Raw genomic sequence first — 18,920 nt, forward strand, 5'->3', positions numbered from 1 at the left:
TGAGTTTTTGTGGCTTCTGCTGCTCTAGAATTTGTTTAGAGCCATTTTTTACAAGTATTTGGAGGGGTTTGGGGGAGAGCTCAATCAAGTCACTGCTTCTACTCTGCCATCTTGGCTCTGTCCCCCATAGCTTTCTTGAAGATTGATCCTGTACCACTTGGCCTTTCCCTCCAATGGTACAATTGATTTATTCTGTAGGTATTTGGCATACATTTATTTATTTACTTTATATGCTTAAATAGACTATATGGTCCATGAAGACAGGGACAGTTTTTTACTTTTTAATCTCAACAGTTAACATTGTTTCTCATATATAGTAAGTGCTTAATAAATATTAATTCATTGATTTATTATTTAATTTTGATCATTTTTGATTATGCTATATCAGCTGGGAAAATAAATATTTAATATGGTTAGATCATTTAACAAAATATTTTATCCAAAGAACTAATTGCAGATTTTCATAATTGTTGAAGTGAGCTGCACAGATAGGGAATAAAGTCAGGATACTTCATGGTAAGAAATCCAAGTCTTTATAAATCTGCAGGTAGATATATAGCATACCTTTTGGTAGATGATTCCCTGGTACACTTTCAGTTTTATATAGTTAAAAATACCCTCATCAATATGACCTCCAATTGAATAAGTTTTATTTATGTATAAACCAAAACTTCTGGGATATTAGGAGCAAAGAAAAATACTTCTTTTTAGGAATTGAAATTTTATGTTCTGCAGCTTTAGGATATAAATATATTTTCTGCATTATTCCTCCTCTCCATAGAGAACATTTCTGTGTAAAAGTTTGAGAGTGGGATCAATCAATTACACAAGATGTTAAAAAAATAACATTCCAATTTTGCTTCCATGGCATGAGTTATATGCCTTTACATGGATAGGGAATGGTATCCATGCACACACACACACACACACACACACACATACACACACATTATATATATTATACACACATTTATTATATATAGATACATACACACACATATATAAATAAAATTTAATTGGCTTGGCAATCTTTCTACAGTAATTTGAAACAAATAGTTTAATTAAATGTTTCCTAGGGAAGAAACAGTTCTCATATTAAGAAATTAATGCATGCAACCATGTATTCTTTCTAAAACCATATTTGCCCAATTGGCTCAAAAATATGCTAGTAAAACCTTCCTCTTTTAATCCCTAGTGCATATTATTCATTGCTCCAGTGGAATTATGATCATATTAATATGGGTAAAGACACAGATCGCAACCCATATACCTCTGCCCATTCTGAGTAAACTCTTTTTGATATATTCCCACAAATTTTCTGTAGAAGGATCACTGTGTGGGGATTATTTTTTATAAGCTCCTAACATTGCAGGGACAGTATTATAGCATGTAGGTTTTCCCTTGTATTTTGTTACAAGTTCATTATTTTCTACTTATATATTTCTCTGACAATCTTCTTACCAATGTTTCTCTGCCTATTTTTCAAATTTTAAATTTAAAAATTTTAAAAAGCTTGCTCACAACTACCATGTAACTCTCCAATGCTCTTTTGTTGATATACTACCTCAATCATTTTGTATAATATATTACTCCACAGTATATTTGATAGTCAAAAAATTAGGGCATGCCTAAATCAATTTTGTCTTTATTCAGATTATAACACCTAACTCATGAAATATAAATAAAATTACATCCTTCCTAGAGTTTATCATCTCATAGGTAATATTGATAGCAGAATGAGCTTTTCTAAGGCAAAGTAACTTTCTAAACCATTCTTAATCATAATTGTTTAAATGCAGGGTAACTGATTACATGCATTGTTAAACATGGATTTCCATTTCAATGAGGACCTTTGAGAAGTTCTTTAATTTTATTTAATATATGGAGTTACCCACTAAAAATGAATACAGCAACCTATTCACTGTTTCTCAATAGGGAAATGTTGTTGTGAGTATATTCAACTAAAAAAAAAGTAGCAGAATTAAATAATTTCGTTAGTCATCTAGGTCAGCCAATATTCCTAACTATAACACATAAAACAATTATTAGATAGAGTTTTGTAAGACAAAACTGTTGACTTTTTAAAATATCTTTGCCATTCATATATCTTTATGGAATCTTCCATGTTTAGTAAAAGAATTTTATTTCAAAATTACATAACACCTTTTTTTTTGGATAAAGACATGTTTGGGGAAAAATGCAGTTTAAAGGACAATGTTGGTTCCATAATCACAGTATTTGAAATTCAACAAATATATCAACACATATTTATATTGAACTTCTTGTGTGTAGTACACTGTCAGGTCCTCAGGCAGTTACAGAATTTATATAATACTTAAGCCCTGCTCTCCAGGAATTAATAGCTTTGTGAAGAGATAAGCTGTTTATATGAAGAATATAAAATGTGACTTAAGTCCATTAGAAATGGAGGTAATTACAATCAGATAACGTTCCATTTAGGAGATGGCATGTGAGTTGACTTTGAAAGAATAGATAGAAATCCAATTGTGATGGGGGTGGGGTAGGGAAGGAGAAGGAGAATATTCTATGCATAAGTTCATAGAATTTGATTCAACTATATCAACTATACCCCTTCTTACTACAGGTAGCACACTATGCTGCACCATAAAACACACACACACACACACAAATAAAAACAAATTTAAAAAATAATACCGAAAACAAAACAAAAACAAAAACACTGGCCTCTATCCTGGAGGAGTTTATATTTTACCAAGGGTGATAGGATCACAGATTTGGACTTGAAAAGGACCTTAGAAATCACTGTGTCCAAACCATTCACCTTACAGATGATGAAAGTAAGGCACATAGAGGTTAAGTGAATTACCAAGGGGTCATATAATAAGTTTTTTAGGATGGATATGAAGTCAGGTCTTTCTAACTCCAAACCATCCACCATGTCACCTGGAGAAAGGGGTAGGAGACAAAAAGTAAGCATTATGGAATGGCAACTTTAGAGACAGTCTTATATAACCCACTCTATTTTACATATGAGAAAAACAGGGGAAAATTGCTGGCCTAATGTTCATAAGTGCTTACATGGCAGAAATTTAAACCTGATCTTCTGTCTCCAAAATGAGTGCCATTTACCATATTGGTGTGAAAAAAAGGATGAAATCAACACCTTCAATTTGGTACTTTAGTATTATGTTATAGATAAAATGAAATTATAAAAAGAGAATTGTCTTAGGAACAAAATTTTTATAGGGAAGAAAAATGCTAATAGGAAGGGAACATTTGTGACCACTATTCCAAAAAATCCTTTTTATGTATATCACAAAGTTATTGACACTCACAGCCTTCTGAATCTTGTCCACTTGCAAGTTACTGTTAAACTACATTACATGCAGAAAGATAGTCCATCAAAGTCCACATTGTACAGAAGATGACAATAATATATTGGTCAAGATAAATGAAGTTGCTACCATTGCCCTCTTCCCCCTTTAAGTATTATCAAATGAAAAGTCTGCTGAGAAATATACAGTCACAAATTCTTCTACCCAATTACATTTCTGTCACCCAAGGGTTTTCTACTGTGCTACCTCCAGATAAAAATCCTTCTCTGATGAATCCTTTACTAAGGCAAAGTTAATTATCTGGATAATTATCCAAGATTTGATAGTTTTCTTTATCTATATATCAGTCAACCAAAAGGACTACTAGCTAGTGGATGATTTGTCCCTCTTTCTCCTTTCTTTTTAAAAGATGACATGAGATATATTATACACATTAAGTATCTATTTATAGCCTGAAATGGTTATGAATACTTTGTAATAATGAAGGTCACTTAGCAAGATTCCGAAGTAAATTATTGTGCAATTAAAAATCATGCATGTGAAGTGTCTGCCAAATTCAGTTTTAATTCTTAGATCTCCAACTTAGGCCTTCTTCAATGCTCATCTGCCTGTCTTTTTCTATTCAATATTTTGAGTTAGAAAATACATTGCAACCTACACTCAATATGTCTATGATGGGTTAGTTATTTCATTGGGAGTCAAGTCTTAAGTTGTGCTTTTTTTGCACAGGAAACTTTTTTTTGGAGGGGAGATAGTTCTTATATTATTTCAGATTGATCATTAGAGATGTTGAAAATCCAACTATTGAGAAAGCCCCACACTGTACTTGGCTATTTCTTTAAAAAAGACTTTTCAAAGACTAGAGAGAAAATTAAGTTTTTGCTTGAGACAGACTTTCCCAAAATTTCAATTAAACCCATATCATCTCAGTCGGTAATCCCTTTCAGAAAAAAAGAATAATATATGATCAAATTATTCCTGTGTCATTCTTCTACATAGTTCAATTATATAGTTAAACAGAATAGTTTCATGCAATAAAATACCAGGTTAGAAATCTGACAGGTCACATCTCTCCAAAGGTCAAAGTTAATAGGTTTCTTTTCAAAGAGACACATATGGAAGATTCTTTCAATCTTAATAATTATAGTTGTTAGACTGAAAACCTATTGTGAAATCTTGTTCAAGGAAGAGTTTTATGAAACTTTATCATTTTCCTCTTTCTTGTTACCCAAATTTGAATTTTTACCAGAGTGCACAAATCTAAAAGTGTCATCCTACATGGAAAGACAATAACACAGACATATCACTTTTTAAAATTAAAAATAATTTTGCTTTAGGATCTTCTTAAAGATTAGGGTAGAGTTAGAGAAACTGAGGCCCTGAGACCACATGTCACCTTCTAGATTCTTGAGTGTGACCTTTGACTGAGTCCAAGTTTTACAGAACAAATCCTTTCATTAAAAGGATTTGTTCTGTGAAGTTTGAATTCAGTCAAAGGGCCACAGTTGTGGACCTAGAGGGCCACAAGAGGCCTCAAGGCTGCAGATTCTTCACCCCTGGGTTAGAGTTTTAAGAAGTAACTTCATCTTCACAAGCTGTACCTTCAAATATGCCTAATATCTTCTTTTAGTTTCTTCTTCAACATTAATATAAGATAGAGACTAACCTAAAATGACCCAACTAACTTGAAGACCGATTGTTGTCACGTTACTATTTAATAATTCACAATTATAAATTCAAACAAACAAATAAAAATAAAAGACTGGCAGAAAGCCTCATCAGGACAAGCCAACAGTGAATACACTACAAAGAAACTATCAATAAAAATATTTTAGTGTTTATTAAGTGAAACAACCTACATTTATGCAACTGACGATGTTACTCAATAAATCATCAATATCTCCCAGCTAGGCCCAATGCAATTCAGTTTCTATCTTGAATCTAAACAGTAAATCAAAGCTGTTTCATGCATATATGTCAATTTTAATTAAAGTCCACCTTAGTTTCCACAGATGGCAATCCTAATCAATTCAACCATCAAAGGTTACAAACAATACTATGAGCACTGCCACATTGCCCTTGGTTACCATTTCATCAGATTACAAAACACCCAAAGCATCAAAATCTTTTTTTTTTCTGGAAGCAGCTTGAATGAAATCATCTTATAATCCTTGCATCAACATTTCCATTCATACCCAATTATGGGGCCTGTAATAGATTCAATTTAGAAGTTATTTATTTGATCTTACCTCTGTCACTGAAGTCATCCACTAGAATAATTTCAGCTATCAGACTGTCTGGAGTCCTGTTAATTATACTGTGTATAGTGCGCAGAAGAGAAGTCCAACCTTCATTATGAAAAGGAATAATGATGCTAGTGTTTGGCAGCTTCTCCAGGTACATCTTGTGTTTACAGCTAGAAATGACAGAAAAATAAAGTTATATTTAAACCAAAATAAACATATGTAATCAGTATAATTAAACATTTTTTCTAACTCATAGTATTTTCATACAACTGCAATGACTCCTTTAGTATACATTGTCCCAAGCAGAAATTTAAAATGCCATTCACACAAACTCTTCCTTTTTAAAATTCAACAATTATTGATTTTTATCATTGACTAAATTTGCTAATGATAATCATTACATAATATATTATATAACTATATAATTATGTTATAATTTATAGCATAGATAACATCACACATAATCTATAATATAGATTATATTATATAATTATATTATATGTTACATTAGCTATTGATACAATCAAAATTTACTTTTAAATGATCACTATTCCAACTAACATTTGTAAGTATCCTCTTTTACATTAGTACTAAAAGGTAAGTCTAAAAACTCCACAATTAGGAATGTATACTTGAAGATTCTGATTGAATTATGCATTTATTGCTATTGCTGTTTAAAGATGCTTTTCCCTAAACAAACCCTCATCTTTTTAAAAACCAATATTCTTTTAGTGATATGCTTTGGTTCTAAATCATGGAATACTGTTATTTTTGAAGCATTAAAATAATGGGTCACCTGTAAGTTGAGAGAAAATAATTAAAACACTGGCAATAACAATAACAATCTACATGCAGTGATATAAAAAGATATTGTATAAAAGATGGTTGGTCAGAAAAGGAGATGAGCAGGTCATCTAATAAAAATTAGTTGTAAGAAATAAATAGGATATTTTCTACCTTGGTGTCCATGACATGGACCCAAAGATCTAAAGGAAAGTTCTTAGAATTTTAGATGAATAGTTTATATGGGATTTATGGGAGGCTATGGACAGTAGAAACTCAGGACAAGAAGTCACAGTTATATTATGATCTATATAATACAGGAGAGTGGCCACATAGATGAGACCATAAATCTTTTGAATTATTAAAAACTGTCATTTAAGGAACCTTCATGAAAATCCTGTTCTTGTAGCTCATTATGACATGTAGGCATATGTCATTAGAGAACACAAAGTCTGGCAAGTCTTACCAAACTGAAATTATTTTAGTATGGATCTAAAAAGATTTTGTATAGCTGTTAACCATGGTCCAGCCTAGCTATGTTTAGAGGAGATCAACTGTGGAAAGTTAGTCACCTCGAAATTATTATTTTTAGGCTATAGCTACTCATGATGATCACATACTAACATGAAAGGGGTTATGCTCTATATTGGGAGAGAGGATATTCAAGCTATTGAAATGACCAATTTTTAAAATACTGAAGTTTGTTTAATGATAAGTATATAAAAGATGTTTCAAAAATCTTGGCATAAGCTATTAAATTTCAAACATGTATAAAGAAATGTTATATCATTTGTAATAAAATATTATGTAAATGTAATTGTTTTAACAGACTTTATATATATATATATATAATACATACACATAAATATACATAATACAAACACACACACATATTTATGACCACTGGAACACTTTAAAAACATAAATGTGTTATATTTATGTTCTTTATATAAACTTTGGTTATAGATTATTTAAGTAATTATAGTATGAAAGAAACAGTGCAGAACACATGTATGATAGTATCTTTGCCTGAGGAATATACCTATTAAGGTAGCATGACAGAAAACCTATAGAATATTTGTATATTATAAAAACCCAGTGATATTTAATTATCAAACTTATTGGGTATTTTCATAATTAACTGAAATCTCACATTACTTATAGTACAATGAAACATGAGAATCCTAAGTACATTGTTGCACACTCCTTTGAGAAACCTCTGAATATACAGAAATAATATACATTTATTTTTTCACTCAGTCTAAATATTTCTGATACATCCTTTCCAGAAGTTTTAGTTGATGTCTTATCATAGCATGGAGATGATTTTGGATATTCAAAGGCCATACTAGTTCTGGAGGAAAAAAATATTTAATCTACATTTTTGAAAGTCTGTCAAGTTACTTTTATTGTTATACCAAGTAATTTGCAGGGATAGCTATTGGACTGACATGTCAATCAGAGTTCTGATTATAAGCAACTTCTAAATAGCATATAGAGCATCAAATAAAGAAATAAAATCAAGGGGGCAATAATATTAGATCACAAACTATTATAAAGTATAAGAAAGACAAAATTATTTTCATTCATATGGATCAAATATAGTTCTCAGATTGGTTTTTTAATGTCTTATAGTACACTATTGTTCATCACAGTGGTGAAAGAAATATTTGCAATTAGAATATTTTGAGCATCTTTGATTTAGATTCACTAGGGGCACAGGAAACACTTCTTTAATTATACCCTTAAAAGAGTAATTTTAGCTTCAATTATTTAATTACAGTTTTCCCTTGGTCTTCAGTCTCTGGCAAAACAAAACACTTTCTTTGAAGTAATATAGTAGTAGGAAGTCTCAAAGTTCTCGTGACAGATTTTGTCGAAGGACCAGCCTAACTATGTATGGAAAGGTTCTTTATTAGCAGGTTGGCCAGTGGACTGGAATTCTTTGGCTATTGTACTCCATGAAACAAAGACATTTTAGAATACCCTTCAGTCCTGAAAAGTCCCTTTTCGTGCCACATTATGATAGAACCTCAAATATACAGAGAATTGAGTCAAATTTATAAGAAAGTCATTCCCCAAATGATAAATGATTAAAAGGTATGAACAGTTTTCAGATGAAGTAATCAAAGCTACCTATAGCCATATGAAAATGCTTTAAATGATTATTAATTAGAAGAAATGTAAATTAAAAAAAATTTTGAGGTACTACCTCATACCTATTTGATTGGCTAATAGGACAGAAAAAAAAATGACCATTGATGGAAAGGATGTGGGAAAAATGAGACAATAATGTACTGTTGGTGTAGTTATGAACTGATTCAATCATTCTGTAGAGCAATTTGGAACTATACAAAAAATTCTATAAAAATACCAGTACCACATGTGTACCACAAAAGAGATAAAAAAGGGAAAGAACTTATATGTACACAATTATTTATAGCAGCTCTTTTCTGCTGTCAAAGAATTGGAAATTAAGGGGATGCCCACCAATTGGGGAATGACTGAACAAATTTTGCTATGTGATTATGATGACATAATATTGTGCCATAAGAATTGATGAGCAGATGCCCTCTGGAAAGACTTACATGAGCTGATCCAAAGTAAAATATAGTGTGTACAAAGTAACAGCAATATCATGAAGTGATCAGCTATGAATGACTTAGATCTTCTCAGCAATAGAATGATCTAAGAAGATTCTAAAGGACTTATGATGAAAAATGCAATCCATCCCCTGAGAAGGAACTGTTGGTGCCCAAATACAGATTGAACCATATTTTTTAACTTTATTTTTCTTGAGTTTGCTTTTTTCCCCTGTGTTTCCTTTCACAACATGCCTATTGTGGAAATATTTTGCATGACTACACATGTATAACCTATATCAAATTGTATGAATTCTCAATGAGGGGATGTAGGAAGGGAGGAAGGGAGAGAACTCACAATTTTAAAAAGGAATGTTAAAATTGTTTTTTACATGTAAATGGAGGAAATGAAATACTAAATTAAAAACAAAAAAGAAATGATAAAAAGGGGTGGTTTCTTAGGAATGTGGGAAGACCTATATGAAATGACATAGAGAAATAAACAAAACAGAACCAGTGACAATAATATAGTATGAGGACAGGGAACTCTGATTCATGTAGCAATCAACAATGATTGAAGAAGACTCAACAGAACCATGTTAATTATGTACTGATAGAGATGTACTGTACTCAGAGCACAAACTGAGAAAAAAATGGAGGGAGAGGCATGGCCAATATATGATTTTTTTATTTTACATGTTTGTAAAGAGATAAGAGGAAGGAGAAAAAACAAAGTCTTGTTGAATGAAAAAAATGTATTTTAAAAAGAATACATTCCCTACCAAAAATAGAAAAAATTATGATTCTTTTTTTCTTCCAGTTTTTAAAATTATATGATCCTCCATATTAAGGTTGTGATTCCATTTTGCATTTATTTTGGAATATGGTATATTGTACTTGTCTAAGCCTACATTCTGCCTGAATGAATTCAAGCAGTTCTTATCTAAAAAATCTTTCCCAAATAATTTATATTAGGGAGTTTATCAAACATTGATTTATTGATTTTCATTACTTACTGGTCTCCTTTGTCTAATCTGTTTCATTGGGATATTTTACTATTTTAAACTGGTACCAAATGGTTTGGTTGACATTGTTTTATAATGTACTTTTAGGTGTGGAAGTGCTATCACTATTATTTCTAACATTTTCATTATTTTCCTTGATATTCTAGATATTTTATTTCTCCAAATGAATTTTTAAAATTTCATCAAATTACATAAAGTATCTCTTTGATAATTTGAATACCATAACATCAAAATTATAAATAAATTTTGGTAGCATTTTTTTTATATTTTCCTGGTCTACCATAAATACCTAAGAGTCTTCCATGTATTTAACTTGTCCTTTATTTCCTTAAGAACCTGATTATAGAAAGTCACTACGGTGACAGGAAAAATCAAAATACAAACTGGGATGAAGACAACAAAGACAACAACTACATCCAAAGCTTCAAAAAAATGGTCTCAGACCCAAAAATAATTCCTGGAAGAGCTCAAAGAAATCATTAAAAAGCAGAATTGGACATAAAGAAGAAAAAAAAAAGATGTTCAAAAATTCAGTGAAAAAAGAACTCCTTAAAAAGTAGAATTTACCAAATGGAAAAGAAGGTACAAAAGCTCATTGAAGAAAATAATTTCTTAAAAAATAGAATTGGGTAAGTGGAAGCTAAGAATGCCATGAGACCTTAAGAAACCACAAAAATAATCCAAATAATTAAAAAAAGGAAGAAAATAGGAAATATCTTATTGGAAAAACAACTGACCTGGAAAATAGAAAAAGGAGGGATAATTTAAGAATTATTGAAGTACCTGAAAGCCATGATCAAAGGATGAGCCTAGGTGTCATATCTCAAGAAATATGGAATTTAATGGGGTTAAAATGTTTATATTCCTACATGGGAAGATATTTATAACTTCAAAGAATTTTATCACTATTACAGCAGTTAGGAGTATACATAGACAGAGGGTACAAGTTTGCATTGATGCTAATGTCTAAAAAAATACAAAGAGGTGAAAAAGAGGGATGCACTGGGAGAAGGAAGAAGGAGAGGTACAATGGAGTAAATTATCTTACAAAGAGGAGTGAAAGAGTTTTTATGGTGGAGGGGAAGATCATCGGGGTATGTTAGGTGATGGCAAACAATACTTAAACCTTACCCTCATCAGAATTGGCTCAAATAGGGAATAATATCTATTTTGCCCTATAAGGAAGTAAGATGGGAGGACAATATGAGAAGGGATGTCACTGATAGAAGGGAGTGTAGCTAGGTGTTTCTCTGGGTCTGAAGACTCATCTTTCCACACTCAAATCTGGCCTCAGAACTTATTAGCTGTATGATCCTGGGCAAGTCACTTAAGCCTATTTCCCCAGTTTCTGCATCTGTAAAATGAGCTGGAAAAAGTAATGGCAAACAACTCCAGTATCTATGTAAAAACAAACAAACAAACAAATAAACAAACAAACCTAAATGGGGTCAGGAAGAGTCTGACATGACTGAAAACACTGAACAACAGAAATTTCTTCAGGTATACTTCCTCTTGCCCTTAAGCCTCAAGCTTTTCCTTCTTTTATTGTTTTATTTAACTTAGTGATTTTTTCTTTTTCTTTTTGTTTAGTTGTCAATCTTTTCCCTCTTATTTCCCTCTGTTTTCCTTTCCTCTCTCTATTAAGTAGCTAATGAAGAATCTTGTATATTCCCTTCCATTCAATTTCTTTTATTAATTTTTTTCATTTTCCATACCTTTCTTAAGAAATAACTTTACCTTTTTCTCATCATTAATTATCTTTTTAATTTTAAATTTTATGCATTAACTCATGGTTTTTATACTTATTTCTTCCCTATTTAGTACTTGTGCTCCTCATGTAAATAAAACTTCTGAAGTAACAGATTTGAATACCATTTTCTAAATGATTTTGTGTCATTTCCCTGTAGATTTTGTCCTCTTATCTTCTTTATTGCTTCACTCATAGAGTTATCAATTCCTGAGTGAAATAATTAGGATTGAAGCAATATAATATAGTAGCAATTTGTCTCTAAACTGTTCAGTGTAATCCTACCACCCGCTTTCCCCATAACCATTTTCTCTTCCATTTGTCATATCTTCTCTTCTACCTTTCTGTACCCTAGTTGTCTTCCAGAAATCTGATTATTTTTTTCTCCTGAAGCATGATGTTGTCTATTGAGGCACACAGTTATCTCAGAGGAAATAGGCTCTCTCTAATTTCATTTCCTTTTTTTTTAGCATCATAGTTGACTTTTTATTATTATGCTTGTTTTCCTCTTTATAGTCTGATAGAAGTTGGATGATTCATTTCATTACTTGTGCTTTAACTAGGTAATTACATTCATTTATTTTTCTCATACTTGACATAGGGGTGTTTGTGTGTCAAATAATCAGTTCCCTTCTGATCTCTTCTTTTGGCAAGAATACTTTAAACACTCCTCTTTCATTGATAATTTGGTTTACAAGGTATATAATTTTAGGTTCTATCTTTAGCTCCTTTTAAGATTATATTTTCCTAGTCTCTTTATTTTCTAGTTGGGTCACAATAATCTTGTGTTATTCAAATTTCCTTTACTTTGTATTTGAAGGTTTTTCCCTTGGCCACTTGTAGAATTTGTTATTTCTCATTATAATTGAAAAATGTATCCTCTTTGTGTTCTGAAGCTTAAAATATAGACAGAGTTTTAATAAATTTTAAATTTGTTAAAATACAAATAATAAAATTTAACCTTATTAAAATTAGACTATTTTTGTTAAGTATGTAAAAATCTTTTTGCATCTCAATTCTATCATCTAGCATATGAGATTATACCCTTTCAGTATGATATACATTATGCCTTGGAAGAAGTAAAAACATCTTACAAGTTTCAAAGACTGAAAAATTTACATAAGAGAAATAATAGGATGAAGATATCCCAAAAGCTAAGAAAATACTATAATTAGTTTGTAAGTATTCTATTAAATCCTTTATAATTATCAAAGCAAAATATAATAACACATATATGAGATTTTTCTGTTACTTCCTTTTCCTAAGTTTGTAAATAAAAAGAATAGATCATGTACATATTTTCTGGTTTTCATTTTTTTTAAGTAGAGTGTTTATAAATTTTCTTTACTCCAAGAAATACTGATTACTTAAAATATGCCTTTCAATGAATTTAAATGTTTCATCTTTACCTCATTGCATCAGAATATCTTGTCTTCTATCAATTTTACTAGGCCCTAACAACTATGAATACTCTTGGACTTAGGTTCAAATTGCAGAGCCTTTCAGGTAGTATTTTACTGCTCTGGCTTGCTTCCTTCCACCCTGTTAGAAAGCTTGGAAAATGTGAAGGGAAATTAGAATTGTGAATCCTTTGGTGAAGTTAGACTCTAAAACTATTATGAAGGCTAAGAGAATCAATTTGTATTTTTTTAGGATATGGCATACATTGTTTTCTGATGCTTTACTATTCATTATTCCCAGTTAATTGTTTTACTGTTAAAAAAAAATAACTGTTCCTCATTTGCTATGTTAAGAAACCCAGGTGAGGAATAATGTAGATTTTTTTTAATTAAGGGAAATAATGAATAATCAGCCAATTGAAAACAATTCATGGCACATTCCCAAAGAAGTAGTTTCATTTTCTCTCTTCCCAGGTTAGTTTAGTAGAATGAGATATACTAAAGAACAAACAATCCTGACTGATAGGGGATAGGTCTCAAAGTAGTTGAAAACACCAGAAAAGATAATCTAGTTCATGTTGCCAAAAAAAAAAATTCTTTCCAGTAATCTCTGTACATCACTCATCATTTGTCTAGCTGCTTTTGGTCTCTGATGTTATTCCTTGTCTGATTGCTTCAGGTCCAATCCCTTGCCCTCAACTACAGTTATCTCCATGATGCCCTCAGGCATCTATTCCTTGCTGTGGTTAACATCACCACAAATTGAATTCATGTGGTTCTTATACCTATAACACCCTATACTGATTTTAAGCACCCTTGGAAGTATAGTTCCTCTCCTATCTCAGCTATACCTGTGTCATATTACCCAAAGTTAAAAAAAAATCCCTGAAAAGTACACTCTATGCATATGCTCAGGCACACACAAAACACATTAAATTATATAAAGCATTGTTATGAGCTAATTATTGCTGATAAACAGGCTACATGCTCATAGTACTTAAGAATCATAGTGGAGCTGCATTTAGTAAACTAAAGAGGCAGTCATGGTATAAGGAATACAGAGTAGGCATATAGACCAAGAATATTAATAGTTTAAATATCTTGGTCATATACAAACACAAAATAAATACATATACATATATATATGCATATGTATATGCATATGCCATCACATTACCAAGTTGTATATTGTAGATTAAACACATGGGTTACATTCATGTTGTATATATAAACATATATGTATATAATCATATATATGCATGTATAGTATAATGAGAAATACCACATCCTACCTGTGAATCCTCTATGGACATGCTCACAATATACATTAGACAGTTCCTTGAGATTGTTAGCAGTATGTAATACAAAATTATTTCTTAGATCTACAAAAGTTAGCTCTTCTAAATCAGTTAATCAGTCTTGTACATCATGCTCACATTTCTTCTCAAATATCTCAAGAAGAGGCCCAGAGGATTCAGAAGAGATTGTCTGTTAAATCCCTTTTGCTTTTAGTTCTCCTAAGTCATATACCTGTAGGTGATTTTATTAAAAGGATTTGCTAGGGTGGCATACTGATTCATAAATCTCTGATAATAGCCACTAAAACTCGGGAAAGTCTTTAAATCTCAACAATTCTTCAAATTTGGCCAGATGAATTTATCTATTTTCTCAAGATGGAAATTCATTCCACATTAACCTTCCATGTGCTTCATAAAGGATTTGCAGAAATAGCACTTGGCAACAGGTAACTTTAGAAGAGTAAATTCTATCAGGGTTGGGGAACCTGTGGCCTTGAAGCCACATGTGACCCTCTAGGGTCCTCAAGTGTGTCCCTTTGACTGAACCCAAACTTCACAGAACAAATTCCAGATTCCCTTGATTGCATGCAATCTCTCCTTGTTTTCCCATTGATTTAGGGTGTAAATAAAGGGTAGAGGCATGATGTTAATTTTTAAAAATTAGGATTTAATATACTTAAAAATGAAGCTTTTCAATTAATTTAATTTCAATTGCTCCTCCCCACCCCAAATTCCATGTCTCCTTCATTCTACCTAAATCCAAACACCTTCCTTTGCCATGCTTTTCATCATGTGTATTTCTCAATGAAGACTGGCTTGAGTTTCATGGTAGGTGCAAAAAAATAAACAGGTTAGTTGGAAGGAACGTCCCTTGACACACACTAATGCCCTGAATTGTTTAGGCACCCAGACCAAAAGCATGGCTCAGAGTTTGAGTCTCAATGACTATGTATTCTAGAGAGGACTTTTTTCTAGTCTGCCTAATTTTCATCATAAAAGGTTATAACTTCCATGAAAAGCTTTTCTTAGCACAAATATGAAACAAGTCCCAAAGCCTTACTTTTATAGGAGCATAGAGTTGGAAGGGACTTCAGAAATGATAAAGCACTATTCTCTCATTTGTATGGACAAGAAAATTGAGAATGTTGAATCATACAAAATATATAGCTAGTTAGCAATAAAGCCCAGACTAGAGCACAGGTAGTGTCAATGAATAATTTCATTTTCTCAAAGGCCATTATTTTGTAGAAGATCAAGGAAATTAATCCCAGTTTTTAAGCAGACTCTTATGAGTTAATGTATTGATGTTCTCAATATGAGAGCTTTATCCCAAAACTAACTGATTTTCTACCAGAGGAAGTAAACTGTATCAGTACTGGGAAAGATGTAGACATTGTAGCTGAGCTTCTTCTTCTACGTTTTTTCAAGAGGCAAAGAAAGAAGTAGTCAGAATTTGCTTCATTGTGAATGAAAAAAATTGATCATCTTGCCTCGATCATTGTGAATTGAAATGAAAAAAATATAAATCATTATAATGATTGTATTGTTTTGCACCAATATCTGTTGTAAAGGATGAAGAGATAGAACGATTTTATAAATAACTGGATAAGATTCTCCAAACTAAGACAACACATATCTTAGCAAAAAAAGTGACAAAATTACAAACATAGGTATGGGGAGAAACCATAAAAATAATTAAAATGTGGTTTGATCACTCAACAAATATTTATTAAGGACTTACTATGTTTTAGATACTGTGCCTATGCCAAGAACTGGGGATATAAAGAAAGACAAAAATAGTCCTTGTTCTCAAGAAACAAAAAATAACCAATATCTAAAAGACTGCTTAAAACTTTCACATGTGTATTATGAACACTTTCATCAAGAAGAGGAAAGGACTTAATATGAGGAGTACCAATAACCACCAAAAAAATGAAATTGACTGCACCTTACTAAGAAGGAAATAACTTTTTACCATTATGGAAGCCATTTCTTCATCATTTGTTTGTTTGCAATCAGACCATTAACTTACAAAAATAAAATCAACATAAATACCAAACTGGAAGAAAGTGATAAAAATGAGTTTAAAAAGATATGTGGTAAATTATAGCCATGTATTAAAAAAACAATTAATCCTTAAACTGAAATATACATAAAGGGAAAGAAATAAGAACAGACTATCCATTATTTCCTGTGGGTATTCACAGTTACACATACTCATACTCAGCCTGAGATTTTCTCAAACAATCATGATGTAATAGAGCAGAATCCTGATAGTATAAGGCAGGACTGCACAACTTGCATGCCAAAGGATTTCTGGTCTTTGAAAAATGTAGAGGAAAACATCCTTTGTGTGTGGAGTAAATCCTTTGACGTGACATAAGTGGCAAGTTGTGCAGGCTTGGAATAAAGGAAGCATATTTTAGAATATAAACTTGTTTATAAAGTGTAGAAAGATGACAGATGATTAGGAGTAGTGCCATTTTCTTGAAAATAATGGAGGGGCGGAAAGAGATTGCAGAAAGTTTAAGGATTAGACCAATTCTTAAACTGTTGGGGTCATGGCCCACAGTTTAAGAAGTGCTGAAGGGGTCGTGAGTGGAAAAAGCTTAAGAAGCCCTGAGTTAAAACATCTCAAGACCTTTTAAAGATGAAACAGGAAAGAAGACAATAGACAGAAGAATAATCAAAGGATTCATTAGCATTTTCATTGAATCATTTTGCTTATCAAAGTCAAGTGGCTGAACTACCGCATTTGGAATCGAATTCCTCAGTCTGATAAGCTATATAGTGAAATATCACTAAAGAAGATGAAGGATGACCAACCAGATAAGACAGTTACATATATGAAATTATGTTTAGATGGCAACATTTTGGGGAGGTTAATATTTTATTATCTTTAAAACAGTTGAGGGAACTAAATGATTGGGGAAAGAATACATGGGTGGTTTTATTAGCAGGAAAAAGTGATCTTGAGAACATTGATAACTCATAACATGTATTTGATTGGAGTAATGCTTTGAAAGGCTTTCAAAGCTAAACAGAATTGAATCTGCCTAAAACTGAGTTCATCTTTCTTCCTGAAATCTCCCCACTTCTTAACTTTTCTATTACTATCAAGGGTACCACCCTTCTCTTGGTCACACAGGCTCACAATCTACATGCCATCCCAATTATGGACAACTCAATCTCTCTCACCTTTCCCTCCATATTAAGAATCACATTTCATGTCTAACTTTTTAATAAGTCTTTGTATGCCCAGTGTTTCACAGAGTAGTTGAGATATAAATGCTTATTCACTTGACTTCCAGAGCTTAACAGCATGTCATCTACAAATAGAAGAATCTATAGAAATTTATCTACTATAATAACAATGCTGATGGTGATAAAAACTAATAATTATAGAGCTATTCATGATTTGCCAAGTGCAATGTTATCTCATTTGATTCACACATCAACCCTATGAAGTAGGTGTTATCATTATCATCATTTTTACAGATGAAGAAACAGTGATTCGCTCTTCTGCTTGTATTGTCCTGGATAGTCTGCCTTGAATATTTTTTTATGAGCAGTGGCTTACCTACCTGATGTTTCCTTTATACTATTGTTATTATTTTCAGTAATAATAATAATATAATGTGCACTTTACACATGCTATTTGATACAACAACTCTATGAGGTGCTTTTATTATTCCTATTTTGTAGATGAGAAAACTGAAGTTGAAAGGAGTTGGCTGGAGTAGTTGATATTATTCTGAACTTTGACTCAGGAATACTTGAACTCAAATCCTGCCCCAGACACTTACTAGCTGCCAGAGAAGTCATTTTACCAAGTGTCATAAGGTTAGGTCATAGATATGAAACTTAAAGGAACTCTGGTTCCAATTCCTTCATTTTAAATATGAGGAAATGAAGGTATATAGGGGTTAAGTTATATGCCTAATGTCATTAAATTAACAAGAATATATGGAAGAATTCAAATTCAGGTCTTCCTGACAATATCTGATACTCTATCACCTATAAAAATTAAACAAAGTCATCCCTGTTGCTGTCTTTTTTCATGTATACTTAATAGCATTTTTTCAGTTACATCTAAAGATAGTTTCGAACATTTGCTTTTATAAGATTTTGAGTTCCAAATTTTTTTCTCTCTTCCTCCCTTTCCACACCTCCCCAAGATGGTAAACAATCTGATATAGGTTATAAATGTACAATCATATTAAGCATATTTCCACATTAGTCATGCTGTGAAAAAAGAATCAGAACAAAAGGGAAAAGCCATGAGAAAAAAAAAAGTGAAAATAGTATGTTTTGATCTTCATTCAGACTCCATAGTTCTTTCTCTGGATGTGGATAGCATTTTCTGTCATGAGTCTTTTGAATTGTCTCAAGGCATAATATTGCTGAGAAGTGGTAAGTCTCTCATAGTTGATCATGGCACAATGTTGCTGTTACTGTGTATAATGTTCTCCTGGTTCTGCTCACTTTACTAAGTGTCAGTTTATGTAAGTCTTTCCAGCTT

The 18,920-nt window shown here is 31.8% G+C and overlaps 1 protein-coding gene across 1 annotated transcript in view; it reads right to left on the reverse strand.

Moving 5' to 3' along the window:
- GALNTL6 (polypeptide N-acetylgalactosaminyltransferase like 6) overlaps positions 1 to 18,920 on the reverse strand; it is a 959,075-nt gene that overhangs the window by 797,449 nt on the left and 142,706 nt on the right. The window contains exon 4 of the mRNA XM_027837462.1: positions 5,567 to 5,733. Coding sequence (XP_027693263.1) covers positions 5,567 to 5,733 — 167 coding nt within the window. The remainder of the gene's footprint in view (positions 1 to 5,566; positions 5,734 to 18,920) is intronic.

Source organism: Vombatus ursinus, unplaced genomic scaffold (assembly GCF_900497805.2).
Source record: "Vombatus ursinus unplaced genomic scaffold, bare-nosed wombat genome assembly UNPS02014821.1, whole genome shotgun sequence".
Taxonomy (NCBI): Eukaryota; Metazoa; Chordata; class Mammalia; order Diprotodontia; family Vombatidae; genus Vombatus; species Vombatus ursinus.